We start from the raw sequence: 25,836 nt of genomic DNA, 5'->3' as shown, positions 1-25,836 counted from the left end.
GGAGCGCCTGGTAATTGCTTATCCGCGGGTTTGCAGCATACACAATCGAATGGAAGCGCCCGGAGCTCGTGTTTCGTTTTGGTTGATGTTAATTCTAAAAACTTCTTCCGCTGGACTAGGAGTCGACTAGTTAGCTCAACGACTAAAATGCTCCATCAGAGACAGTGAATCCGAAAACGCGCTATCTAAGCATTATTGCCCTCGAGCAAGCAGGTCACCTCTGCCATGGATACTGGGGATTCATTCCCCACACCAGGACTTTTCTTCTTCCCCGTGGGGATGTTCAATATATGGAGAATCATGCCAGATATCCATCACAATACTCAGGACCAACAAGCCCCCAGGCTAGGTGAACAAGTGCGAAGCCTCGCCTCCAATCCCAGCAAATATCGAGCCCCAAGATACCCACCCCGGGGACATGGCCAAAGTCCATCAAAGTGAGATCGCGAGCAGCCTAGTGAGCATGGCTATTCCCTTTTCCTTGCTCTGATCATGACCGGGACACTCCAGCTTCAATTGGTCCATCATCGTGCCTGGAGATACTGGGCCACCCAGCATCGTTTAGATCCGGGGAACACATTTTGCGGGACATTTTGCGGGGGAGCGAAAGCCATTCCATAGATGCATATGAAGGAGCTTTATAAAGCTTTGGAGTCGTCCAGCCTCAGGATGGCATCTTTCGCAAACCATTGCACCTACCAACGCAAATCTCGAGGTTATCGTCGCGAAAATGGGCGGTTCCGTGCTTGCAAAGTGCCTTGTGTCGCTGGGCTTATTGCTTGGTGCCGCTGCAGGTCACAAAGGCCCAAACCCTCACAAACGGCCGAATATCGTCTTCGTTATCACCGATGATCAGGATCTGCACATGAACACCCTGGAGCATATGCCAAACCTGCAGAAGCATCTCGTCAAGGAAGGCACCTCATACAGCAACCATTTCTGTACCATTGCGCTCTGCTGCCCTTCCAGAGTCAACCTGCTGACCGGAAAGGCTCCACACAATACCAATGTCACCGATGTGGAACCACCATGGGGTATGATCCTTCGCCGTTATGATATCTAGGTGATCCGCAGCTAACTATTGTACAGGAGGATACCCGAAATTCATTTCCCAGGGGTACAATGGGAACTATCTACCTGTATGGATGCAGGAAGCCGGATATAGCACCTATTATGTTGGCAAGTTGATGAACGCCCATACTGTCGTCAACTATAATCAACCTGTGGCGGCGGGTTGGACTGGATCGGACTTCCTATTGGATCCTACTACATACGATTACTGGGGCGCAAAGATGAGTCGTAATGGCGCTGCTCCGGTGAGCTATGCTGGCCAGTACTCATCCGATGTTGTTGCGGAGAAGGTCTTGGGGTTTATGGATGATGCACTCAAGGGAGATAAACCTTTTTTCCTGGTTGCTGCCCCTGTTTCCCCCCACGGTCAGATCAAACCTCCTCCACTCTGGTTCGACAAGCCTGAGTACCCCGAACGACATGCACATCTCTTCAAGGATTACAAAATTCCAAGGACTTCTAACTTTAACCCTGAGACTGTAAGTTGCCTCCATTCGAGTCGCTTTGGCCATACATCTGATGCTGACAATCACGTAGCCGAGTGGAGCCGGCTGGATTGCAGCAATGCCCCGTTTGAACCAAACCCAAATTGATTACCACGATGAGTACCAACGCTGCCGCCTTCGATCCCTACAATCAGTGGATGAGATGGTTGGTGACATGATTGAGAAGCTGAAGCAGCATGATGAGCTGGATAACACCTATTTCATCTACACTACCGACAATGGCTTCCATATCAGCCAATACCGCCTTCCACCCGGCAAGACCTGTGGTTTTGACACTGATATCCGAATTCCAATGGTTGCTCGTGGCCCTGGTGTCGGCAGAAACAAGGTCAACGATGATATCTCCTCTCACACCGATTTCGCGGCTACTTTCTTAGCAATTGCCGGCCAGAAACGCGAGGACTTGGATGGTGTCGCGATCCCTCTTAGCAAGAATCTTGGAAAGCGCCAGAAGACTGAACATACTGCTGTCGAATTCTGGGGAGTGGGCCGCACTGAAGGAATTTACGATCCTTTCTACACCAATGCTTTCAAGGACCAGGATAATAACTACATTAACAATACCTACAAGGCTGTCCGTTTGATTGGAAAGGGCTATAATCTTTATTATTCCGTCTGGTGCTCCAATGAGAAGGAATACTATGACGTTTCGGTAAGCCAACGCTAACAGGCATCCCATTTTCATCAAAATGCTAACTTAGTTGATCCTATGATCCAGGCCGATCCTGGCCAGATCAAGAACCTTGCTACCAGCCCAGCGCTTGCACACAAGCATTCAATCCGCGGACGGCCTTATGACCAGATCGTCAATCGTCTCGATGCTCTCATGATGGTCACCAAGTCCTGCAAGGGTTCCGAATGTGTTGAACCATGGAATACGCTCCACCCCCAGGGCAATGTCAAGGATTTGAAAGATGCTCTTCATCCAAAATACGATGACTTCTACAAGCAGCAGCCCAAGGTCAGCTTCAGCTCCTGCGAGCTCGGCTACATCAAGGAAGTGGAAGGCCCACAGGATGTCAATGCCTACAGAGGACGTCATCCTCATGACAAGAGAGAGCCTGAGTACGGAGGCCACTGGAGCTACTGGGTCTAAGCGTTTGGGGCAGCGCGGGAGGGCTAAGATGCGGCCTCTTATTTTCCTGTACATATAATCACATTGTGCACATACATAGCCATCGTAGCTCCCAACGAGCTATCAAGGAAATCTGTTTGGACTCTAGATTCTTTTCTTCGTTGCGCAACATTTGGAATGTAGAAGTGGTTTGGTTTTTTAGTCATGTTCCTCGCAGCCAGTTTTGTTCCTTGGGCTAATAACAAAATGGTCAACTCCCCGCGTAGAGAGTGACAACTACATAGAACCTTTTCCGATACAACACCGAAAGCCCTGGAAGAAAAGGCCCAAGAACTCAGCCGATTCGCAATGAGCGACGGCTATGCTCAAACTCACCCACATTGCGCACGGCAATAATGGCAGCCACTGAGCACCGGCCTCGAGAGCCCATAGCGTGATTATCAGACGTGACCGAGTAGAGATAATTTCTTTCATGCATCCTATTGTTTTGCAAAGGTAACAAGGCTTCGCCATGTTCTGGCATGTCTAGAGAGAACTCAACAACAAATCCTTGAGGCGCTTAAGGGACATGTCGAAACATTGCTTCCCCAGCTTTAATCAAACATATCCGTCCCATTGTGCTCCTCCGTGCCCTCATCATGACTTCTCTCCTGAGATGGGCCAAAGCCACCTTTCGAAGAGTTCCCTCCCCTCCCCTTTGTTTTCCGACCACTGGTTTCGAAACACTGAGTGGGCCTGAGCTTGATGAGGAACGATTTGAAGGGTTCAAGAAAGGACGATATTATCCTATCAACATTGGGGACGTCTTGAGTTCCAGATACCAGATCATCGGTGAACTGGGATTTGGGGTTACCTCCACCGTATGGCTCGCTCGTGATCTCAAGTAAGTCAGCTCCCTCGATGATCAACTATTGACAGGCTAACGCAACCAGAGGCCATAAATATGTGACGGTCAAGGTGTATACGCGTGATGAAACTAACCAAGCAGAGTTTCGGATTTACAAGTATCTGAGTCAAGGAGATCCGTCGCACCCTGGTTATGCCCATGTGAGAAAGGCCCTAGATGCGTTTATCATTCCTCGCCCCGGAGGTGGCCATCACTGTCTTGTACAGAAGCCCATGTGGGAGAGTTTCAAAGATCTACTCTATCGCAATCCCAGTCATCGATTTACTGAGGACCTACTCAGGGTTGGCCTTATGCAAGTTTTTCTTGCGCTTGACTACCTGCATACCGAATGCAAGCTTGTCCATACAGGTAAGAAGTACTTCAGTTTCTCAAAAGTACGGCCGCTAACCCCAGCCTGTTTAGACATCAAGAGTGATAACATCCTTCAAGAAATAGAGGACACAGCGATCCTTACAAAAGCTGAAATGGAGAATCCTTCACCACGAAAGTTTGTCAACAGGAAACCAGTGTATGTTTCCCGACGGTTTGAATTGCCAAAGACGTTTGGCCAAGTAGTCCTGAGTAATTTCGGTTCAGCTGTATGAGGAGATGAGAGGAGAAACCATGATGTTCAACCCAATGTTTACAGATCTCCAGAGGTGATGCTGAAGGCTGAATGGAGCTACCCAATTAATATATGGAATGTTGGCGTCATGGTATGTTTTTACTCTATATTCTCCCACTTCATCTCGCTCTTTTGAGGCTACTAATGAGTCGGGGAAATCAGGTCTGGGACTTGTTTGAGGGCAAGCACATGTTCCATGGCAATGATCCTGATGGGAAAGGGTATTCCACCCGTGCGCATCTTGCTGAGGTGATTGGCATTCTGGGGCCGCCTCCCTTGGATATGCTTGAGCGTGGACAACGGAGCCTTGAATTTTTTACTGAAGACGGTATGTATTATCTGCCTTTCCCCTAAAGTACCCAGCAGATGTGATCATGTGAGAGGCTCATATAAATCTTTCACAGGACAGTGGAAGCATGACATACCGATACCCCAATCAAGTTTGGAAGCATCGAAGAGTTTCTTAGCGGAAGAAATAAAGAAATGTTTTTATTTTTTATGAGAGGGATGCTTCAATGGCGACCAGAAGATAGAAAGACAGCAAAGGAACTGCTTAAGGATCCATGGCTAAATAGCCAGATAGACTATTCACTGGTAACTATTTAATACATGCCACTGCTAATACGTTCCCATTCCTTTTCGGTTTAGCATTTAAATGTCAATTGTGAGATGTAGCTCTGCATACAGCCATGGTCATCGGACTATAGCAAGCCACCTGCAAATGACAGAATACCTTTAAACATCATCTTGATGCCTTGGAAGCTCATCCTGTGTGGAAAGATCTGAGTGATGCACATATTATTGTTGATTTTCTTCTACTGTGTGGCCTGTTGTTTATTTTACTACCTTCTGTAGTTCGTGAGAGGTACAACCAGATCTGTAGGGGCAGAGTAAAACAAAAATGACATAATATTATATAATTACATTAATGAATTTTTAAGTATGAGTGCCAGCTTTCCACTGATGTTAAAAGAGTCTTCAGATATGTCTTAGATCAAATTGTCTTGATCTTTTCTCGGTTTTTTAATGTGATTGTATATCACTTGCACCATCAGTGTTGTACCAGCCAGCATGAGGAAATATAACGTGACCTAATGTTGCAGAAGAACAAAATGAATAAAGCTTTTGATAATAGATCATGATGGATAGTCATCTATCAACAAACCACGGTCCACCTTGTGATAAAAGCCATCATCAAGAGTGTAAAATTCCAAATCAGGACTAGGCCAGTAGCCTGCAGTAATGTCTGGCAATCAATGCTAGAGCTGTCTGGTGATACTGAATAACAATTTGGGTAATCTTGTGTCAAGAACCCCGGGAGCTCAGGCCAGGGGCTTTCTTATGGGTTCCCAATTAACCCCCAGACCCAACCAGTTCCCCCCTAGATATTACCAGTATGTCCCAGTACAACTGCCCCATGACCTTCTGCCGTCAACCCGCTGACCCTCCCACCGCAAAATGACTACGAAGAGTATGATCGCGTGGGTGTTTAAATTCCTTAAAACCATTTCCGGTGATATTGGGCATATGAGGCCGGCATATTATCGCTTCAGACGATAGAGGCTGTGGCTCGGTTAAATAAAAAGACTCTCATTCCACTGTCGTAGGATATCGGATGAAATGGTATCGATATCTTCTTCCTTAGAATCCAGCTCCACCTTCTTGAACAAAAGATGTCTTTTATTTGGAGCGTCCTTCTCAGCCTGATTGCCCTTTTTAGCGCCGCAGACGCTAGCCTCAACACAACGTCCTCGAATAACCTTGCTCTCTACTGGGGTATGTGTGCGTGCGCTGGCTACATCGCTGCATCCTGGAATAGCGTGTACTAAGAGTACCACGATGTAGGACAAAACTCATACGGCGAAGGCTCTGGTGACCTTGCGCAGAAACCCCTCGGGTACTACTGCGAAAGTAAATAATCCGACTGCAGAAAAGGGCATGGATTTGTTGACCTGCTAATTTGTCAATGCTTCAGATACAAATATTGATGTATGAAATCCAATATGTGAGAAAACAAAGTCCTCCGAAACTTACAGCTCCATTCGAAGGTGTTCCAACTCGCGTTTGTGACCTTGATAAACGGTCCAGGCGGTGCGCCGTCAATAAATTTTGCTAATCAAGGGGATAACTGCACCACTTTTCCCGGCACAGACTTACTAAATTGCCCTAACATTGGGTGAGAGAACCTTTTCGGCCTCTGGTATCAAAACCGACTTGAACTAATCCAAGTCGATTAGAGCGGACATTTCCAAGTGTCAGCGCAAAGGAAAAACCGTTCTCCTGTCAATTGGAGGGGCGACCTATAGCGAAGGCGGATTCAGATCCGAGGAGGCGGCCATCGCGGGCGCCGACATGATCTGGGAAACATTTGGGCCAAAGAAGAACGGGTCTACAAGGCCGCGGCCGTTTGGAGATGCCGCCATTGACGGGTTTGATTTCGACTTTGAAGCGACTGTGCTTAATATGGCCCCCTTCGCTAACCGGCTGCGAAGCCTGATGGCTGCCGATCGTTCGAAGAAATATTATTTAACGGCTACTCCGCAGTGTCCTTATCCAGATTGGTATAATAAAGAGATCCTTGAAGGCAATATCTTCGACGCTGTGTTTATTCAATTTTATAACAATTTCTGCGGTCTAAATGCGTTCCAACCCGGTGAAGAGCAACAGCAAAGCTTCAATCTCAACACGTGGGACAACTGGGCCAGAACGGTATCAAAGAACAAGGGCGTCAAAGTATTTGTGGGCGCTCCAGCGAACCGCAGCGCCGCTGGTTCCGGATATGTTGATACAGCGAGGCTGGCGGAGATTATCGAATACTCCAGGAGCTTCTCCAGCTTCGGCGGTGTCATGTTATGGGATGCGAGCCAGGCATATGCCAATGACAAATTCATTTCAGATGTTAAAGCGGCCCTGAATGCGGCACCTTAGATTGTTGACAAGTCATGATCCAAAAGAGAGGGGTTTCGGCGTAACCGGGTAACTAGGGGAAAGGGTGCGAGTCTAAAAAACAGGGTTTCCGGCGCGCTGGACTGTCAAGTATAGTCTGTCAATCATGAATGTTAGCAGCTAGATGCGTCCAATAGTGCGGCGCAAGTACCTAGGATTCAGTAGTTAGCGATCAAGCCCACCACTCCTCAAGACGAGAGAAGTGTACTCTGCAGCGGAGTCTTGAATCTAAAGATCGGTCTGGTTATGTAATCAATGGAAGAACGCTGACTAATGTCATACGAGTCGCCAAGCCGCCTTTCCCGACTTAGCACTCTGCTCAACGACAAGCCATCTCATAGTTAATCCATCCAGCGCCAGGACAGCGACGGCGAGGTCGACCGCGCCAGAAACGATGGAAAGAAATGCCACTGACATGGCGTCTGACCGCGCCGAAGACAACGCCAGCAACCCTACTCCGTTCCCTGACCCGGCATCTCGCCCTTACCTGCTGCCCACCAGGTGGTGGATTGCGAGCACCGTCATTCCCTTGCTAGCAGTGCGTTCTGACATGCCACTGACCACTCCCCTCCAGTTGTACTGTACAACAGCGCTCCTCAAGCAACGGCGTTACACAAAAGAACGGTGTTCTGACCTGTGACATCCCCCCAGGGAACATTTGGCCCCGTCGCAAACGCCTTTAGTATCTGCGCACTCTCGCAGCATTGGCGGCTAGAGTCGAGAAGCCACGTACCGGTTACCATTAAAGACCCTGCCTGGTTGTCCCCCCCTCCCCTCAGACCCGCACCCCAATGCGCTGTGGGCTGATCTGCTGCCTTGGTGCAATCGCTTTCTGAGGTCACCTCTAACAGGGCTTGCAATGGTGTTCTGCAGGGCAATTGCTCTCAACGCCGTATCCCTAGGTTTTGCCTTAGTCTCCAACTTATCGCTCTTGCTGAACATGGCAAAACGCGTACCTTTCTCCATCGCTCAGCCGATCACGGTTGGTGGCTGGTATATTTCTTCAGTGCTGCTGATATGCTTGACGGCCGTTTTTCCCCGTCGCACTGATATGCACAATCGCCAGGTGACCCAGGCATACTACTACGCGATTATGGCTGCCGCCCTTTACTTTTTCATCTCTTCCCTAATGCTTGTGACGATCTATGGCGCCCAAACTCGGCGTTACAGCCGGGAGTTCAATCTCACTACTAGTCAGCGCTCTCTCATGTTGCAGAGCATCATCTATATGCTGTATCTTCTTCTCGGTGCTTTGGTGTATGCCCATATCGAGGGCTGGGCTTATCTTGATGCGGTTTACTGGGCCGACTTCACAATCCTCACTGATGGAATTGGTAATCTTGCCCCAACAACCCATTTAGGTCGCGGCCTACTTTTCCCGTATGCCGTTGGGGGAATTCTCACACTTGCGCTTCTGATAAAATCTATCAGGTCACTCATGATAGAACGAGGAAAACATAAAATCATTGCAAGAACTACTGAAAAGATTCGAGCTTCAGTGGCTAAGCGCGTTAGATCCGGAACGACTGGGCGCTGGTCTTTGCTTCCATGGGCGCCTCAGAGCCTAGAAGCATCAGAGGACCAGAGGAAAAAAGAAGAATTCTATCTAATGCGCAGAATACACCTTACTGCAGCCTTCTATACCCGGTGGTACTCTCTCCTATCCTCCCTCTTTGCTTGGATGTGCTTATGGTTCCTTGGGGCATTAGCGTTCTTCTTATCACAACGTCAAACCCAGTGGACTTATTTTCAGTCGCTCTATTTTGCATATACCTCACTTTTAACCATAGGCTATGGAGATTTCGCTCCAGGGGCGACTTGGTCGAGACCTTTCTTTGTTCTGTGGTCTCTACTTGCTATTCCAACGACCACAATCCTATTTTCGGCGTTTGGAGACACCCTTGCGCGAATCTTCGACGATACTGCCATTTATATTGGCGAACTAACCATTCTGCCCGGAGAAGTAAACTTGAAGCGCCGTTTCTGGGAGCCTTTCCACCATATTATCCAGAACATTCGCCACCCATTACATCAAATCCTGAGCCAACCCCCCGAAACTCAGGCTAGTCGAGCCACAGCAAGTTATTATGCAAGAAGGCTGGCGGAATTGGAGGAAGATCCAAACAACATTCAACACCGATATCGCCGTCAATATCTGCTCAGTCGCGAGATGCGCAAAGTTCATCCTGAAATAGGACGATCGCCTCCCAAGCGCTACACATATGAAGAATGGCTCTTTTACTTACAGCTTGTCGACCGACTGAAATTCTGCTGTAGTCTCATTAATCTCCCCCCTGAAGAAACTGAAGAGTTTGGTGCTCGCAGAGTCGGCTTGTGGGCGTGTAAACCACAGCTCCTACGCTGGAGCTGGATCGGCATACATACACCCCTGATAGGTGAGAAAGATGAAGCAGAGTGGCTTTTTGATGCTCTGTCATCCTCCCTAGAAATGGAACTAAAGATTCAGTGCGAGGGGCGAGGAAATGACATTCCGGAAAACCACACTATTTCCCGAGTGCAGCGCTGAAGTTGCAAGGTGACGAAATGTACTTTTCTTGATTTTTCACCTTCAGAATTCACTACTTTGGAAGCCAAATTCACATGGAGAATTCTCACTATTCCTTCTGAGACAAGACATCATGAATTCAATTCAAGGCCCTAGCTAATTCACCAGCAGTTTCTTGAACTGAAGCTTGTTCGTTCTCAAACTCTGCGCGTCGCCCTGTTAACCTCCATGCAAGCTTTTCTACTAAATTATTTAGATCATATATGCAACAGCTTTGGAAATCCCTGGTTATATCCCTAGACAAAGGTGGCTATGGTCTCCAATATTTACTTGCTTTGTTGAAAATCTAAACTTCTTTGAAAACTCGGCAGTTCTCGATCGTTTCTTTTTCTCATATCATTTCCTCCATCCTCGTACAAGCCCCTGTTGTATGTTGCAATCAAAATCATGCATTCCTTTTAAAGCTAAAGTCCTAACTTTGTTATAGCCGCGAAACAATGGAAGCCGTGCTTCCAACCTTTGCTGCCCGCCGTTATGCGCATCTGATCCCGAACGCTCAGAGGATGCAACGGTCCCTCCCAGTGCTCGGCCGAGCAGAATCTGAAACAGTGTCAGCGGCTCTAGTGGGCCTTGTTGTGCTCGCCATTGTCATGGTCCTTGGTCTTTTCATTGGTCTGTACTTTATCCGTCGATGTCAGAATCATCGTGGTCATTCCATGAGCACTGCCAAAATTAAGAAAAGTCATGGGACCCGCCCTATGACCTTAAACCGTTACGAAAATCCGGATTTACCTCTTCTACACAGCAGCAACGCTCAAAGACGCCCGAGCGGGCCATTTCCCCCAGAAACTCCAAGGCCAAACCCGTTTAGTCTTCCCTCGGAAGTCGCTCATGATACTATTACCGTACCACCGCCGGTGCCGTCTCCAAGGTTTAACAGGGAGAATCTCGATCTAGATGTGGTGACACTTAGTCAGGAGTCTGCGGATGGCACGGCATATCATTCTTTTGGACTCGATGCAAGGTCTTCCGTGTCGTCAATTGTTGAAAAATATCGACAAATGTCTGAAGGGACGTTCTGTGACTCGGAGAGTAGCACTGAAACAGCGAGACCGCGACGGCAGAAACCGACGGTCTCTTGTCAATACAGGTCTTCCGATGCATCTCAGATGCGGTTCACAAAACCAAACCACAACCATGAACATCTCACTTCCGGGCCACATGCTTATTCGCCAACTGTGAGAGATGATAATAAAAATACCTCGGATTTTAGCCAGTCACGGCCTCTGTACCGTAGCCATCGGGAAGGGTCAGGTTCTCTAGATAGGCCGACTGGATTTTCAAGCCATCCTTCTAGGGGCCAAGCATTCCGTAGCCAAAATTCGGTTCAAATACTACAAGAGCAGGATAAAGGGAAGTCCCCTTTGCACCAAGATCTGGAGGTCCCTCCACTCTTGATCCGAAAGATGCTCTCAGCTCCCGGAGTTAACCCTTCAGAGCAGTTACTACAAGCATCAAGCTCCAGTCTTACCGCTAGTGGGAGGCCTGAAAGGATCGGCGGTTACGGCGGGTTTTCGCAGGCAGAAATTCAAACGGAGCAACGGCTCTCAACGTGGAAAAGCCTTGACCACTTTACCTCTATCCCGAGATCATCACTTGACGAGGATTATTATTCCGGGAGAAGGTATCCACAAGGGCTTCCGACCGCAAGTGCAGATCGCCCGCTCCAGGGTTCTACAACATCGCCCCATCTAAACCCCCATATCAACGCTTCTGAGGGTCAGAATGGAGGCCGCAACGTGATCCGATTCCCGTTACAAACCACCTCCATGGTAAGCGATCAGGTCAGCATGACACCGAAAGGGTTGAACGACATCGCTCCGGGCCAGCAAGTCGAATTCAGGGACCTTCCCAACTCAAGTTATCCGTCAATTCACGATCAAGCGGGCATCCATACGGAGTCTGTCTATTTGGGTCTCGCACCTCCCCGCGAGAGCGCGTCTTTCGAATGGGAGGCGAGGAAAAAACACCCGGGACAGAATGATCCTTGTGAGCATAAAACGCAAAATGCACAAGCAACAATGCTCTCAAGCAACACAGAACGCAGCGATGATTTGTGCTCAGACGGCCGGATCGCTCGATCCCAGTCAAGCGGAGATCCGGGGCACGGGAGTGATACCACCGGGACGAGAAAGAAGCGAAGGAGTCGATTGCATAATCTTGTGAAGAAGATGCTCTATTGACCCTTTTTGATATGGATATGTTGCTATTTTGAATTTCTGATTTGCATCCATTACTGGCACTCACTCCGACGAACATTAGTTACCGACGGGCTATGAAGCATCCAGGTTCAACCCTTCAAACATGTAGCCCCTTGAGAGAGAGAGAGTCTTTGTATTTGCAACCAATTTACGGTTTGCTGACGTCCATCGAAATTTCAAGTGCTGTTTGACTCAGCTCGGGCTATATCAAACTAATTAGTCAACTCATGTCAATACGAAGTCAAGAATGATACTCTTCTCATAGCCCTTGCTTGTTCGCTGCAACCACATCCACAGCAACATCCCCATTGTCGTCCTTCACCGATGGATGTTCTCGCGAGACCGCACAGTCCTTGGAAGGAGACCCCCGCATTAAGTGATCCTGCTAACGAGCAGTTTCCGATATCTGTCCAAGCGGAGACCCGGACAATACCTGGTATCTTGCATTCCAGCTGGAGTCGAATCTTTTCAAATTCCGATGTCGTTCGAGTTAGTAGCATGATCCTTCAGCCCCACCGCTTGATGCTTGAGTTGCAGTAACTAACTACCAGCTAGAGATTCGAGCCGCTGTTGCACCATTCTTCTCTACCTTGAGGATGAACACCAAAGAGGTTGAGGATTCTCACGCGCTGCATTGGAGTCAAGTCGGGAAGTGTTTCCATCAACGACTATATAAGTCGGCTAGATGCACTCGGAAAATGAAGATCTTTCGATCATTCTTATGATTCATACTTCCTTCCCAATATATATTGAGCAATCTCAAATTCGGAAACGCCACCATGCGAGTTTTTCATTTGATCATTGCCGTTGCTACAATGTTCTCTGCTGCAGAGGCTTGCAAATGCTGGACTTCGGGGCGGTAGAAAGGACAATCTTGCGACTAAACGCTGTTGCAAGTTCGAGGTATGGGAAAATGATTGGCGATGATTGCAATGCCCATTCAATGTCGGAGAACCTCTCATCGTTTAGAGACTGCTGCACCGATCTTGGCCGCAAGTCGGATTGCCTCACCTGATATGATGCTGGATAATTGCACGCGTCCCAATCGACGCTGGTATGTAGATTTCTGCTTGAGCCTCACAACGACTAGAAGAGCTATAATCTAACCAGGAGATTGGAAAGCAGTTGGTCGCAAGCATCCCGGCACGAACAAAGCCTTCCGTATTCGGATTTGATTTATTTGTCCTTTGCGACTAGCCTGTGAGTCTGGTGGTAGACGGGATAGGGATCCCAGGGTTGTTTTGGCTGAAAGCTGGTGCCATATCAAAAGCATGGTCAATTGTGTGCAATTAGTTAACCAATTATATATATAAGTTGGCTATTTCTAACATTTCTAAAGTGAAGTCATTTGATTTCAAGTTATGATTCTTCCTTGGTTTACATTCACTGCAGCTCGGGTCAAAGCACAATGGCCAAAAGGAGTTCCCGGAGACACTCAAAACTCGAGCTATGGCAGCACTGTCTCTGGGAGTGTTGGAATTCCTCGTGTGATTCATCCAAGACCCTTGGGTTTCACTGTTATTCAATTGCAACTGGAGATTTGCAATCATCCTCGCATCAACGTTGTACAAACGCCGCACCGCAGGAGGTGGTGCTCCTTGAAGCCATGATATAAAAGTCCTGCAAAGATCCCCCGATGGGAATTCTGCTTTGGATCGCCTTTCTTTACCCCATTTTTCCTTCGTGTCTATTGCCCGAAATGAAGCTCTTTTATCTGATCGCTGCCGTTGCCACGATGCTCTCCGCAGCGGAGGCTTGCAAATGCTATGATAGACGACACGGTGCAGTACATAATGCTTCAACCAGAGCCTGCTGCAAGAAAGCAGGTGGGAGGATGATTGGCAATGATTGCAATGCCCATTCAATGTCGGAAAACCTGACAACTTTCGGACAATGCTGCTATCACAAATATTGGACCTTCACGGACTGCAAGGTAGGTACTCCGTGGTCACCTCGATGAATGGAGACAACTGGAAAAGAGATGATCTGACCAGGCAGTTATTTGGAAAAGCAATAAAGCAGTAGCACCCCGGCCTGAACGATTTGTTGACTTCTTCCTCTAAATCGGGGCGTCCGGAAGTACGGAACAAAACGAGATTTAAAGCTAGGAGATTCCAAGGGCTGTCAGCTAGATCATTTCGCGTGTCTTCGTCTAGTCAACGACATGAAGCAAGCCATTCCGAAAATGCAAAAACACGATACCATGAATCCATCGTCTATTACTTCTTTCGGGCTAGTTTCATCCCCATTCATATCTCATAGAATCATCATATCACACATTACAGTTCATTGTATCTTGGATCATCAAGTCGTCAACCATAGAAAAGGACAAGAGTAAAGAAAAAGTAATATCACAAGGCTGCCACCATATGTACCAACATCGCCCAAACTCCGCATGTATATGCATCAAAGAGGAAGTTATATGGAAAAAGGTCTCCCTCCTGGAGGAGGGGAAACTAACATGTCTCCTCTCTCTGGTCTCCTCAGCCTATCGATTCCCAGGTGCTCTTTTCCATCCAGTCCGTGGTAAATACCAAATGCATAAAGCGCTTGCAACCCCTCCCCCGGCGGCGCTATGATCGCCCGCGTGACCAGGTCCGTCTTGGATTTAGGTTCACGGAATATCTTATCTGAAAGAAGGGGGCTCTGGTATAGGAAGCTAATCACGTCCGCGTAGGTGGAGACGCTATGTGGGAGATATCTTTTCCGACGCGGCCAAAGGGCGAAGAAGGACAAAGCATAGACTGCTACAAATGCGATGAGGGTATAAAACGCGGGTTGGTGTGTTGAGATCCGGATTTCGCTTTCCGCAGCATACCAGCGAGCCATGAACATGCCGCCCGCAAGGACAGGCAAAGTCAAGGAAATCAAACTAACAAGAGAGATATACGCCACTTTGTAATGGCGATTGGTCAGAGCGAGGATGGTGACTTCGAACGGTAGGCAGGAATTGTATTTCAAGAGAAGGCTTGAATCAGCGGAAGTCCCGTCGGGAGAAGACAGTGACGCGAATGGCTGAATGGTGCGGAAATAAACGTCCAGAGGCTGCCAAGCAAGAAAGAGTAGGGTTCCAATGAGGGCAGGAATGAAGCTGTAGAGGAAGTTGGATGGTGAAAAGCCCGAGGGCGACGGGAGAGTCGGGAGCAGGGGAAGGAAACCATTGCGAATAGGTTTCTTAACAAAACTGACGACGATAAAACCGACGAAGAGAACAAGCGCGATCACAATCCAGGCCACAATGAAGGTGTCCTTCAGGAACCAAGGAGCCCACCGAAATCTGACAAAGGGAGAGTGGAGGTTCCTCTCAAAAGAGCTTTTCAAGTTCAGCTGTTGCCGCTCGACATCGACCTCTTCGGAGGCAGTTCCTCTGTCATTGGGTTTTTCCTTCAGGCGATCAGTCTGTTCCGCCAGACGTTTCACTGGTCCATTTGCTTCTCCAAGGGCATAAAATATTTCCGGCTGAGTAGAAGTTTTCCAGTAGCCTAACCGGATTGGCCGTGAAGGGAGACGGTCCCGTACTTTGTCGGCTATTTCCGTTTGATCAAAATCATCTAGGAGATTGGACTTCTGGATCAATGGAATGATATCGGCGAGGCAGACCGGGTCCCATTGCAGCCGGTAAGTCCCGAATTGAACCGAACGAGAACTGCAGCCAAAGCGACAGCAAGCAGCAAGTAAAACGAAACAAGGACCCCAGGCGACAGGGCGGACAGTAGTCCATTCAAATCTACCTTTCCTCGGCAATAATGTACCACTTCGGTACGAAAAGACAGCTCTGGAGCGGGAATAATGATCAAGCTCGTAACCCAAATAATACAAAGGCAAGCGCCCAATCAGTGCTTCCCCGTGTTGAAAATGTGACATATCGGGGAGAAGAAAATTCTGTGGTACCATTGGCAAACCTTGCAGCGCTCGTCGTCGGTTGGTTGTTCGAGAGAGGACGGAGAAGGGGGAGACCCGATATATGGCGGCCTGGACGACGTTGACCCACAAGATGATCGAAACTGCGAGTAGCGGTGGTAAAAACCTGAAAACAAAATATTTTGGCCCGTCAAAGCCGTCATACTCCCACAACCCAAGGTACTTTTGTGACCATGTGCCACAGAAGATTAATGCAGCGACCATACACACGCATAATACGATAAGAGGACCAAGGAGCAACGGGCGAAGTACGAGAGGCACAGCATTGAGCGGAGGGTACCGATATCCGTCCCGCGGGGGGTCTAGTGGAATGAAAAGTTCTATAAGGGCTCGGTTAGGGCTTGATCCGTATATGCTATTGACACTGGTGATTGTTGCTCACCGGGATGATCTTCTCCAACGACTGTTTCCGGCTGTAATTGCTGTTCTTCGTCCTGCTTCCTCACGGGGCTATAGTATCCCAACCCCTCGCCGGGGATGATACGTTCAACGGGATAATCGTCTGTGGCAACAATAGTGCCCTGGCGCCCCTGGCCCCGGAGCTCTTCATCGCGGGTCAATTGGTCGATCGCAAAGCGGATGTATGGGGTGTCATCAAGGATAGCGGAGGGAGTCCCCGTATCCGTTCGGGCGCCAGTTTGCGACGGGTTACGGTGCGAGTTCGACGGTTCCTTAACTTGCCCCGTAGAATCATCGCGTAGCATCGTTTCTGACGGAGAAGCGGGTCTTGACGGAGGGGTCTGGTATCGCACTACGGTGATCTTGCTGCGCTCAGAGCTGACAGTAACATTGGAGAGAGAATAATAGTCGGAGGAGGCCGCAATGGACTGCTGGGACGGAGTATGAACAAGCTGCGGCCTGTTTCCTGGATCCATGGCGAATGAGTGTCAGTACGCAGTCGCTCGTCCTCGTCTTCCAGCATAAGCTAAAGAGAGAAAAATCCAAAACTTACTGTCAACGGTTTTCAAAGTAGCTCTTCCACTGGAGACCATTGCCGGTCGTTCAACGGCAGAAAGTGACAGAAAGGTGGAGTGAATGGAGAAAGGGTGGAAGTTCCCAAGGAACAAGGGAAGACCAAGCTTGAAGAGCCATTATGAATGATTATCGCACGCTGCCACCGCTGCTGTGCGGGTTTGGGTGGTTGGGTTCAGTGAATTGGGTTGTGGTGGGAGGCTGGAACAGTGATGATCCCGCCTGAGGAGCGCATCCCAGCCACCTCGCCGTGGCAGCCGTTGATTCGCAACAAGACGGGGAGTGAAGCTTCGTCCCAGCCTTGCCGAATCACTGAACATTGGATGCCCAGTGCTGCGAGTGAAGCTGATGGCCAGGGCTCGATGGCATTCTGGACGCCTCCATCTGGGGATCCTGGTGGGATGTGCAGAGTAGCGAGGATCCCGCAGCGGCGGTCGAGGCACGACCTGCAGCCGCTGCTACGCCAGGTAACGAATTGCAAATGACAAAAAAATGGAATTTGTACAGCGTTATCGTAACGGGGGAACAGAGCTATGGTTATCCTTTGAGGTTAATCATCCATCGTCCATGAATCACCGCCAGCGAGCACGACCGCGATGCTTTACCGCCGGGTTGGAGACTCCGGCCTCTATGTTTCTGTCATAGGCCTTGGAGAATGGCTCACGTAAGTGCCTTCGTTTGATCTTGACGAGACGCAGCCGTTGACGGAATATAGATTTGGTGGACAAGTGGACGAGGGTCAGTGAGCAAATCTCGTCAAAAGAGCTCCGAGTGATACTCGGGAAGCGTGTTGGAATGACCCATTTTTCTTGTATCCAGAGGGCACGATGCGCTGCATGAAGCAAGCTTACGACCTCGGCGTTAATTTTTTTGACGCTTCGGAGAAGTGAGTCGCATCCAGAGACGCGAAACGCCTGGCTAATGTTGGGGTGAATAGATACTCGACAGGCCAGTTAGAGATTGTCCTGGGCCGTGCAGTCAAAAGATTTCGCTGGAAACGTAGCGAGCTGGTGATCAGCACAAAGGTGCTGTCAAGACACCCAGGTTCAAAAAGCGTTTTACAATCCCTAACCCGAGAGGTTTCGGCAGGTCACGTACGGTGCCGTCGGCGAAGGGCTGGCTATCAACAGCCAAAGCCTCTCGCGAAAGCATATAGTTGAAGCAACCCTGGCGTCTCTCAAGCGCCTGGATCTCGAATACGTTGATATCATCTGTGCGCATCGACCGGACCGACTGACCCCGATGGAAGAGACGGTTCGTGCATTCAACTATCTCATTGAGAAAGGACTCGCATTCTATTGGGGAACATCCATGTGGTCCGCAGACGAAATCACTGAGGCGTGCCGAATCGCAAAGTGTCTTGGGCTTGTTGCGCCTATCGTCGAGCAGCCAGTCTACAACCTGCTTGACCGGCATAGAGTCGAAGGGGAGTATCAGCATATATATGCGAGATGCGGGATCGGCCTTGTAGTGACATCTCCCTTGAAAACTGGCATTTTGACGGGAGGATGTAACTATCCAAACGGCGCGAGGCTCGCGGATCCGCAAGGCGGCGCTAAGATTCTCAACAGCAAAAATGTCTCCCATCTTCACGAGAGCATGGCATATCTCCGGAAGGTCGAGCGCCTACAGGTAGGGGTAACCCAGACTCCTGGCATTCCGGCTTGTGCTGAGAAGAATCCTGCAAACAGCCCGTTCTGGATAGACTTGGAGTCAGGCTATCACACCTGGCACTGGCATGGTGTCTGAAAAATGACGATGTGGCTTCAGTGATTATAGGAGCCTCGCACCCCGAACAGGTGGTTGACAATATCCGAAGCCTGGGAGTGCTGTCCCGGTTAACACCAAGCGTCATGGCTGACCTGGACCTTCTCCTGCGCAACAAACCACAACAGCGCAACTCATCACAGTAGTGGACGCCTTTGATGAGTACGCGGTATGGATTACGGATTCACTGAACTAATAAGAAAGAGAATCACTCGAGATCAACTCAACTTCGCTGTGCTCGACATACAAGATTAGATTACATCATCCGCCGGGTATCTACGGATTAGATATGTTCCGCGTTTCCGTATTATCGTTGATCCGCGCCGCCATGCTGGGCAGCTAATGGCTTATGTAACTAACAATTCAGTATCAAAGATTCAAAGGCCGGTTTGCTTTCATCTTCATTGCTCAATCCATCAACATCTGCTTTTCTCCATGCACATATTCCCCCATGATGTCTCATTACGCGCCTAACCATCGGCCCCCTTACCGTAATGAAGATCAAAACGGTCGCATGTATGACGACCATCCCCCCCGGTCCCGGTCCCGCTCGCCCTCACACTCACCTCCCTCAACTGCAAACCACCGGCCCCGACCTCTAGATCACAAGCGCACTCCTCCAGGCCGCCCCCGCTCTCCTTCGCATGGTAAAAGCTAACTTCACGCACTGGGACCCCAAGTGGACAATCACAACCGTTTCTCTTTGGAGCTTGTGCTGATTTCACTTGTGCCTCTCATCAAAGATATGCCTCGAGACATAGCCCCACGATGGCCTGCCCGTGATAGAAGGCATGGCGCCTATAGCTCACGCCAGGCATTCAGAGACGCGCGCTCTGATTATCGTGGAACAGAGCGTGAGACTTACGCCCCTGCTCCGCCATCACCTAGAGCTCGACGAGGCCACTCGGGCTACCGAGACCGCGACCGTGAGGGCTATCGTTCTCCACAGTACCGCAGCCGGAGCAAGGGCCACAGTCAGAGCCGGAGCCGGAGCCGCAGTCGATCCCGGAGTCGAAGCCGCCGCCGTCGCCCCCCACATTACGGCATAGAAAGTCGAGAGATTATGATGGAGGGCTTGCCGATTGATATGAATGAAGACGACGTTGGCTCATTCCCCCTTCCCTTCTCTGCCCGGCGACATTCATATTCTTTCCCGCTTCTGGATTGACAGTATACTGAGATGTGCGCGTCACCGGACGTTTTCCGGTCGATGCTTTTCAAACCAGATCTCCAATGAACTCATGCAACATTATCATGTCCAAGATCTTGAAGATGTCCGAGTCATCAGAGACCGCCAGACAAGTGAGGTTTCACCCCGCCCGATCTATCCACCAGGAATCGATTGACTAACCCCCCCGGTAGAGGTTTCCCGTCAGCTGGGATTTCTTCGATTTAGATCGCTGGATGCCTCTCGTGACTTTTTAGAACAGAATTTCCCCACTGTTTATTTGTATGGGAATGGGTCCTCTCACACTGATAACCAAACTGCCAAAGTTAGAATTGCATACAGCCGAGAACGAGAGGATCGCAACCGTGTCAGAGCCGAGGGGGAATGGATATGTAAAATTGTACGTTGACGCCTCGCTCATTGGGAGTCCTTTAACTTACTTTTACCCAGTGCACACTAGCCAATTATGCAACTCGTCAAAAATGCTTTCGCTGCCAGGCCGTCCGTACGGGTAAGTCATCGTTCCATGTTCTTGAGGATCTAAGATTCCTGACAATCATAGACTTTACAGAAGTTCCGGCGGCGACTGCGGAATCGGCTCAGCGTGTCATAAACACCGGGGATAATGATGTTTCGCCAGACGGCACCTCTTCTCAGTTCCTACTTTTCCGAGGCCTCGAGCCTAGCGTGACGGAAGAAATATTAGCCAAAGGTATTGCTAAACTTTACAAACCCTCGTCGGGTTCCCAGGCCGCCGCGCCTACCACCAGAAAAGGTGCCAAAGTTGCATCGACAACAGGCGATTCGAACCTGGGGGCCAGAGAAGGCTCCATACGACGCGTGTTACTAGTGAGAGACAGACGGACTAACGAGAGCTGGAGGTACGGTTTCGCCGAGTTTGCAACGGTTGAGGTAAGATGTGTTTGCGCCAATTTTCAGGGGCTTGTATTAACCTCTGGCAGGACGCTCAAGCTGCCTTAACCCGCCATAACTCTTTCGAAACTTTCACCATATCATCAAAACCCGTACTCGCAAGCTATATCCACGCCGGGGTCTTCGTTCCAGTGCTCAATCCCACTGCTAGTACGGAACGCTTCACATTCAGTCCCCTGGGAAATCCTTCGATGAAACTCGCGTATTGGGATGAGGGTGCGTACGTGACCGAATTAAAAGTCTCAAGTCAGGGGTTAGAAGATAAACCCCAGAAAAGGGGCGCTGTTGCATCCAGCAAATCTACAAAGGCTATCAAGGAAAGTGATAAAATCAAAAAGAGAAAAGCAGAAGCTGGGGTTGCTCCGGGCACCAAGAAGCTTGCGGTGCCCTCTCATTTACAGTTCTGGAGTGACAGGCATGCAGAGTTGCACGGAATCCAGCGCAATGATTCTGAAAATGACAATCGAGATAGAGCTGGCGCTACAGAGAATACGAACGATGCCTCCCCTTCAGCTCCACCCCCGTCCACGCAGTCTTACGCCGACTTGGTTCGGAAATGCTGTTATTTGTGCATGCGACAATTCAAGACAGAGGCGGAGGTCAACCGGCACGAAAGACTAAGCCAGCTCCATCGCGATAACCTCCAAAATGAGGATTTGAAAACCAAAGCGATGGCCAAATTGGCAAAAAAGCGAGACGGACAATCGTCGCAACTGGGCCCCGAATACCGCGACCGAGCCAAAGAGAGACGCAAGGTGTTCGGCTCATCCAACAAGCCAAAGGAGCAGAAGCCAGAGCGCGAAGAGGAAGAAGAACAGCCTTCCGTTCCGGCTATGTCAAAGGGGGCATCCCTTCTCGGCAAAATGGGCTGGTCTGCGGGCACTGGACTTGGAGCACAAGGCACGGGAATGACGGCGCCTGTTACCACGGAACTCTACGCTCAAGGTGTCGGGTTAGGCGCACAGGGTTCAAAGGTTGGAGATGCAATACAAGAAGCGGGTCGAAATACTCGGGGAAGATACGACGAATTCTTGGAAAAGACCAAGGATCTTGCCAGGGAGAGGTATGAGAGGATGAACCACGGAGAATAGTAGATGCATCTCATTTTATTCATTGAGGCGATGGAGGCGACTTGTATTAGATGTTGGCATGTGCAATGCCGGGATTTTCAGTGGAATGTCAATGACTTCAATCCTTAGCCAGAAATTGGTTGCTTTTAAAGTTAGCCATGCATCATACTCCAACGACTGTGCAATTGGAAATCCCAAATCCCAAGTCCCGATGCTTTTAGCCATTTTTACATACAAGTCCAGCAGAAAAATGAAATGCTGTAGATAATAATACACGCTAACGAAGAAGAATTGGCCGCTACATTATTTCGGTAGCAGGATCAAAAAATTTGCATAACGTCGCGACGAGGAACACGCTCAAAACAGGGCAGAGGATAGGTGCCGGGGAATTGCTGCAGCGCCTCTGTATTCAGTTGAATGGTATTGCTTGTTGTTCGACTGGCTCACCGCGAGGGCTCGCAAAAGTCTGGTCGAAACATTTCGAGGCATGGCGCCCAGTCGACGAAAGAGCGCGGATATAAGCAGTGGTTGGAGAAAGGCAGGCAACCGGATGACGCCGAACTCAGAGCAGGAAGCTGTTCGGACCAACAGGCGATCGAATCCTATCTCTCCTTTCCTCGTTCATTGAGCCAGGACTTCTCTCGGGACTCATCCCCAGCATTCTTCTCCTTCTCCGCCTTTCTATTGAGGACGGTGACCACCCACTCCTCCAGCTCCTCCTCCACCTCCTTCTCACTCCTTCCCGACCCGTCGACGCCCAAACCGCCGCGCACCTTTCTTCTCAAGTCGTCCATCCCATTGACATCGAAGGCGTACATGGCACCGCCGACCCCAATCATGGCCAAGCTAGCGACGTTGATAGTAGCGATATTGAGTGCCTCCAGGGCCTCCATGGCTCCATTGACAGGCGGTTTGTGATTTGTGGCGCTGGTATAGTATGGTGGGATGGAGGCGAGGCGACGGCGGCTCAGGGAGCGACGGGTGATGAGCGTGGAGAGGACGAAGAAAAGTGAGCCGCCGAGGAGGAGTTTGGTGGAATTGGATATGCGGGAGGAGTGGCTGGGAGGGGGGGCGTCCGATGTTTCCGCCATGTTGACAGTGAGGGATTGAATAGATGAACTGTCCTGGCTTCCGGGCTGGTCTTTCATGGTGAGAATATTGATACTTTGTAGCTGCATAGTTACAGTTATGATCTCTCGATGTGCTTACGTCAGCATCTTGATATCAACTCTCTGCACTCGAGATGGATGATCAGATGGATGCGATTCCTACATGTGCTAAGAAGTTACATATACAGCACTCCATTGCCTCAGCAATCAGGCATCGGTCGTGCCCGGCCGCCTTAATCTCCAAGTCTCGCCTTTGCCATACTCGTCCTCAAATTCCTCAACCAGTTCAAACCCACACTTCTTGAGAACTCGATAGCTACGCTCATTGTTTGCGTGCGTGAAGGCGTACAGCTCATCCTTCAAGTGCTCCCTTGGCGTGACGCCCTCATAGCCTTCCCACCACGCTTGAATCGAGGCTTGCACAGCTTCAGTTGCGTAGCCTTTGCCCCAGACGTCGGGGTGGATGAGGTATCCCACTTCCATTCGGCCGTCCCTCGTGTTGAACCCAATGAGGCCGCAAACACGCGCTGGGTTCGAGATTTCCGACACCGCGAGACTCAGATTGCCATCGTCGTTCCAGCGGCACATCTTTGTCAGAGTTGCGGACATATCTGGGTCTGGTAGTTTGGTGAGACTACTCCGTCCAAGACGTGGCACGTTAGCTTTATCTCCCTCGCGCGCTGATCTGCTCTGCAGCTGCACGCAAAATCAAGGCAGCATGCATGTTTCGCACCTCCAAACCATGACTTCCTGCCGCGATCTCATATCATAGACATCCCCAACATCAGACTCACGCAAAGGCCGTAATATGAGCCTGGGTGTGCGAATCTCGGGGCCTTCTTTGTTGATAAAGCGCACTTCTGTCGACGCGTCTCCCATGGCTAACTTCAGGGGGTATAAAAGTCAAGATGAGTCAAAGAGGTCGTCTCTGGCGTCGAACAGGCGGGGCAGCATGACCACTCTATCAACACGACCAGGCGTCGGCGCTTTGTTATTTATATCAGAATTTCGCACCCCGCTATCCATCCATCTGTTCATTGCACTTGGTCGGCAAACGCGATACCGACTTCCGTTTCAGCTTCACGTGGGGTTGATGCCTAAAAGACGAGACGCCCTTCCGCTGCTAGTCCTCGTATTTCGGAGTTCCAGCGAAGTTGAAGTCCAGGGAAAAGGTTTGTCCGCGTGAGCTCCGAAAAGGTCCCAACTGCTATTATCACAGCCCATGTCAGCAACGAGGAGAACAGATCACAGCCCGATATATTTGACTCACCCTGCTTTGAATGTTCCTATGTGCTATACCTGCCTCTACAAAGGCATACTGCTCAAATGTTCCAGCTTTAGTCCACGCTTCTGATTCACCGTTGACTATGATATCAGAAAGTCTCCGGGGGAATCCAGAGCGCCTGTGTGTTCCTCAGCACATATGTGACATCAGATCAAGTGCAAAGTTGGTAGAGGCTGTCTGATCACGCAGTGGTCCGACATGAACTGTGCAACTACTAAGGTGCTGTAAGAGGTCCAGAACGGTGACGACTGATAAACACATTGTGAGAAGCTGTGCTACCTTTCCGCTCACAAGAGTTGAGGCCACCACCTCATGATTACTACTGTGGTGGTTATGCCAACTATTTAACTCCAACCTTGCCAGTTCCCATATGCTGATATAGAGAAGCAGCCGATTTTGGTTGATCCCAGGTACAAGTAGGTTTTGTGCTACCTGTCACTGAATATTGCATGTAAATGAGCTTATGCAAAACTGAGCATCATTTGCATACCAAGAATTATAAGAAGACGTTTATACATCAAACTTCTACATTAGTACAGCAACAAGAAGATGGTCAAGCTTAATAGCCGACATGCACTTGACCAAAATATGCCATAAAAATGTCACCTAAGCCCGCACTATACAGGAAATGGGACGAGAAGAACTCGCTACCTCAACGAAAAGTGCAATCAACCCCGACAGTGTCACTGTCTTAGCTCGGCAGTTAGCGGAAGTTGATAAAAGCCATGATGCCGAGCGAAGCAGATGGCTCTGCATTTGAACACAGAATATTTCACTTCTCATCCACAGCTTATCCGCGCAGTAACCGGGATTCGGTATTTCGAGGGTGAGATACATGCATGCTTTGAACAGCTGCCTCGGTGGTTGAATTCGCAACATTCGTGGCATCAAAAAGTACTCCGTATCTCGCGACGCATTTCAAGAATTCATCACAGCAGTGAAAGGTCATGACCGAGAAAAGACGACATGGACCCTGGTATCAACGAACATGGATCGTCCTGGACAAAACTCACGGTATGATCCTTCTTGGGAAGCGGCAAAAGATCCCGGACTCGATGAATCACCTCAAGGTTTTCAATAACAATCATGCTGTGCAACAAAGTCTTTTCATCTCTGGGAATTTTTAGCGCGCTTCGTCTCAATCTGGGAGTCGGGTAGGCAGCCGTTATGAACTCTTCATCGGCTCCTCCGAAATAAAAAGCATAGTTAAACTTACATGAACTATCGCCAGAAACACGGATTCCAAATTGTCATCTTTATCCAGAGTTCTTGAATGCTGCCACTTCGCACCTGAGCCAGACACGAAAAAAGAAACAAGAGCAAAAAGAAAAGTCGCCTAAGTTGACAGTTGGCTGCAACACTGGCAGAAAAATGATTCGCTGGAGAATGTCTGAATTGTCTCAATTCCTGTTGCGATTCCGCTTGTCTGAGCGCACGATACGAGATTGACTAAGACCGGATCTTGACTTCCAGAACATTGACGACACTGCATCCAAGGCTTATTGTGTCGATCGTCCATGTTGATCAGGGCCGCTCACAGGCTCACAGGAGCTCGATTAAGCACCATCCGACACACACAGGTTAGCCAGCTGCAACCCGATTCTTTCCTGGCGATGTTACTGCAGGTAGTTATACGAGCCCAATGCTTGTTCTTCGCACGCAATATAAGCGAGACGGCCCTGACCTGACGCTATTCTTTGAGACACCGAAAGAAGATTCTGGAGTTCGAACAGCT

At 49.4% G+C, this 25,836-nt stretch overlaps 8 protein-coding genes across 8 annotated transcripts; 6 read left to right on the top strand and 2 right to left on the bottom strand.

Annotated features, from left to right (window-relative positions):
• Positions 1-730: 730 nt before the first annotated feature.
• UREG_07890 (uncharacterized protein) lies at positions 731-2,673 on the top strand (the record flags this gene model as incomplete). Its single annotated transcript, XM_002583071.1, has 4 exons — positions 731-1,034; positions 1,090-1,550; positions 1,609-2,229; positions 2,296-2,673. The coding sequence occupies 4 exons, from the start codon at positions 731-733 to the stop codon at positions 2,671-2,673; spliced, it is 1,764 nt and encodes a 587-aa protein (XP_002583117.1).
• Positions 2,674-3,290: 617 nt separating this feature from the next.
• Positions 3,291-4,517, top strand: UREG_07889 (uncharacterized protein; the record flags this gene model as incomplete). Its single annotated transcript, XM_002583070.1, has 5 exons — positions 3,291-3,535; positions 3,585-3,907; positions 3,962-4,067; positions 4,221-4,254; positions 4,326-4,517. The coding sequence occupies 5 exons, from the start codon at positions 3,291-3,293 to the stop codon at positions 4,515-4,517; spliced, it is 900 nt and encodes a 299-aa protein (XP_002583116.1).
• Positions 4,518-5,836: 1,319 nt separating this feature from the next.
• Positions 5,837-7,091, top strand: UREG_07888 (uncharacterized protein; the record flags this gene model as incomplete). Its single annotated transcript, XM_002583069.1, has 4 exons — positions 5,837-5,939; positions 6,009-6,074; positions 6,285-6,339; positions 6,401-7,091. The coding sequence occupies 4 exons, from the start codon at positions 5,837-5,839 to the stop codon at positions 7,089-7,091; spliced, it is 915 nt and encodes a 304-aa protein (XP_002583115.1).
• Positions 7,092-8,049: 958 nt separating this feature from the next.
• Positions 8,050-11,858, top strand: UREG_07887 (uncharacterized protein; the record flags this gene model as incomplete). Its single annotated transcript, XM_002583068.1, has 2 exons — positions 8,050-9,575; positions 10,103-11,858. The coding sequence occupies 2 exons, from the start codon at positions 8,050-8,052 to the stop codon at positions 11,856-11,858; spliced, it is 3,282 nt and encodes a 1,093-aa protein (XP_002583114.1).
• Positions 11,859-14,294: 2,436 nt separating this feature from the next.
• Positions 14,295-16,672, bottom strand: UREG_07886 (uncharacterized protein; the record flags this gene model as incomplete). Its single annotated transcript, XM_002583067.1, has 2 exons — positions 14,295-16,117; positions 16,180-16,672. 2 exons carry the CDS (start codon positions 16,670-16,672, stop codon positions 14,295-14,297), a joined length of 2,316 nt encoding a protein of 771 aa, XP_002583113.1.
• Positions 16,673-17,596: 924 nt separating this feature from the next.
• Positions 17,597-18,518, top strand: UREG_07885 (voltage-gated potassium channel beta-2 subunit; the record flags this gene model as incomplete). Its single annotated transcript, XM_002583066.1, has 3 exons — positions 17,597-17,655; positions 17,707-17,779; positions 17,859-18,518. 3 exons carry the CDS (start codon positions 17,597-17,599, stop codon positions 18,516-18,518), a joined length of 792 nt encoding a protein of 263 aa, XP_002583112.1.
• Positions 18,519-20,186: 1,668 nt separating this feature from the next.
• UREG_07884 (uncharacterized protein) lies at positions 20,187-21,728 on the top strand (the record flags this gene model as incomplete). Its single annotated transcript, XM_002583065.1, has 3 exons — positions 20,187-20,205; positions 20,267-20,616; positions 20,667-21,728. The coding sequence occupies 3 exons, from the start codon at positions 20,187-20,189 to the stop codon at positions 21,726-21,728; spliced, it is 1,431 nt and encodes a 476-aa protein (XP_002583111.1).
• A 581-nt stretch (positions 21,729-22,309) lies between these two features.
• Positions 22,310-23,404, bottom strand: UREG_07883 (uncharacterized protein; the record flags this gene model as incomplete). The annotated part of the gene is made up of 2 exons (XM_002583064.1): positions 22,310-22,911; positions 23,113-23,404. 2 exons carry the CDS (start codon positions 23,402-23,404, stop codon positions 22,310-22,312), a joined length of 894 nt encoding a protein of 297 aa, XP_002583110.1.
• Between the last annotated feature and the right edge of the window lie 2,432 nt (positions 23,405-25,836).

Source organism: Uncinocarpus reesii, genomic scaffold (assembly GCF_000003515.1).
Source record: "Uncinocarpus reesii 1704 scaffold_5 genomic scaffold, whole genome shotgun sequence".
Classification (NCBI taxonomy): domain Eukaryota; kingdom Fungi; phylum Ascomycota; class Eurotiomycetes; order Onygenales; family Onygenaceae; genus Uncinocarpus; species Uncinocarpus reesii.
The sequence above is the reverse complement of the archived record's forward strand: the minus strand, read 5'-3'. Positions and strand labels throughout refer to the sequence as shown.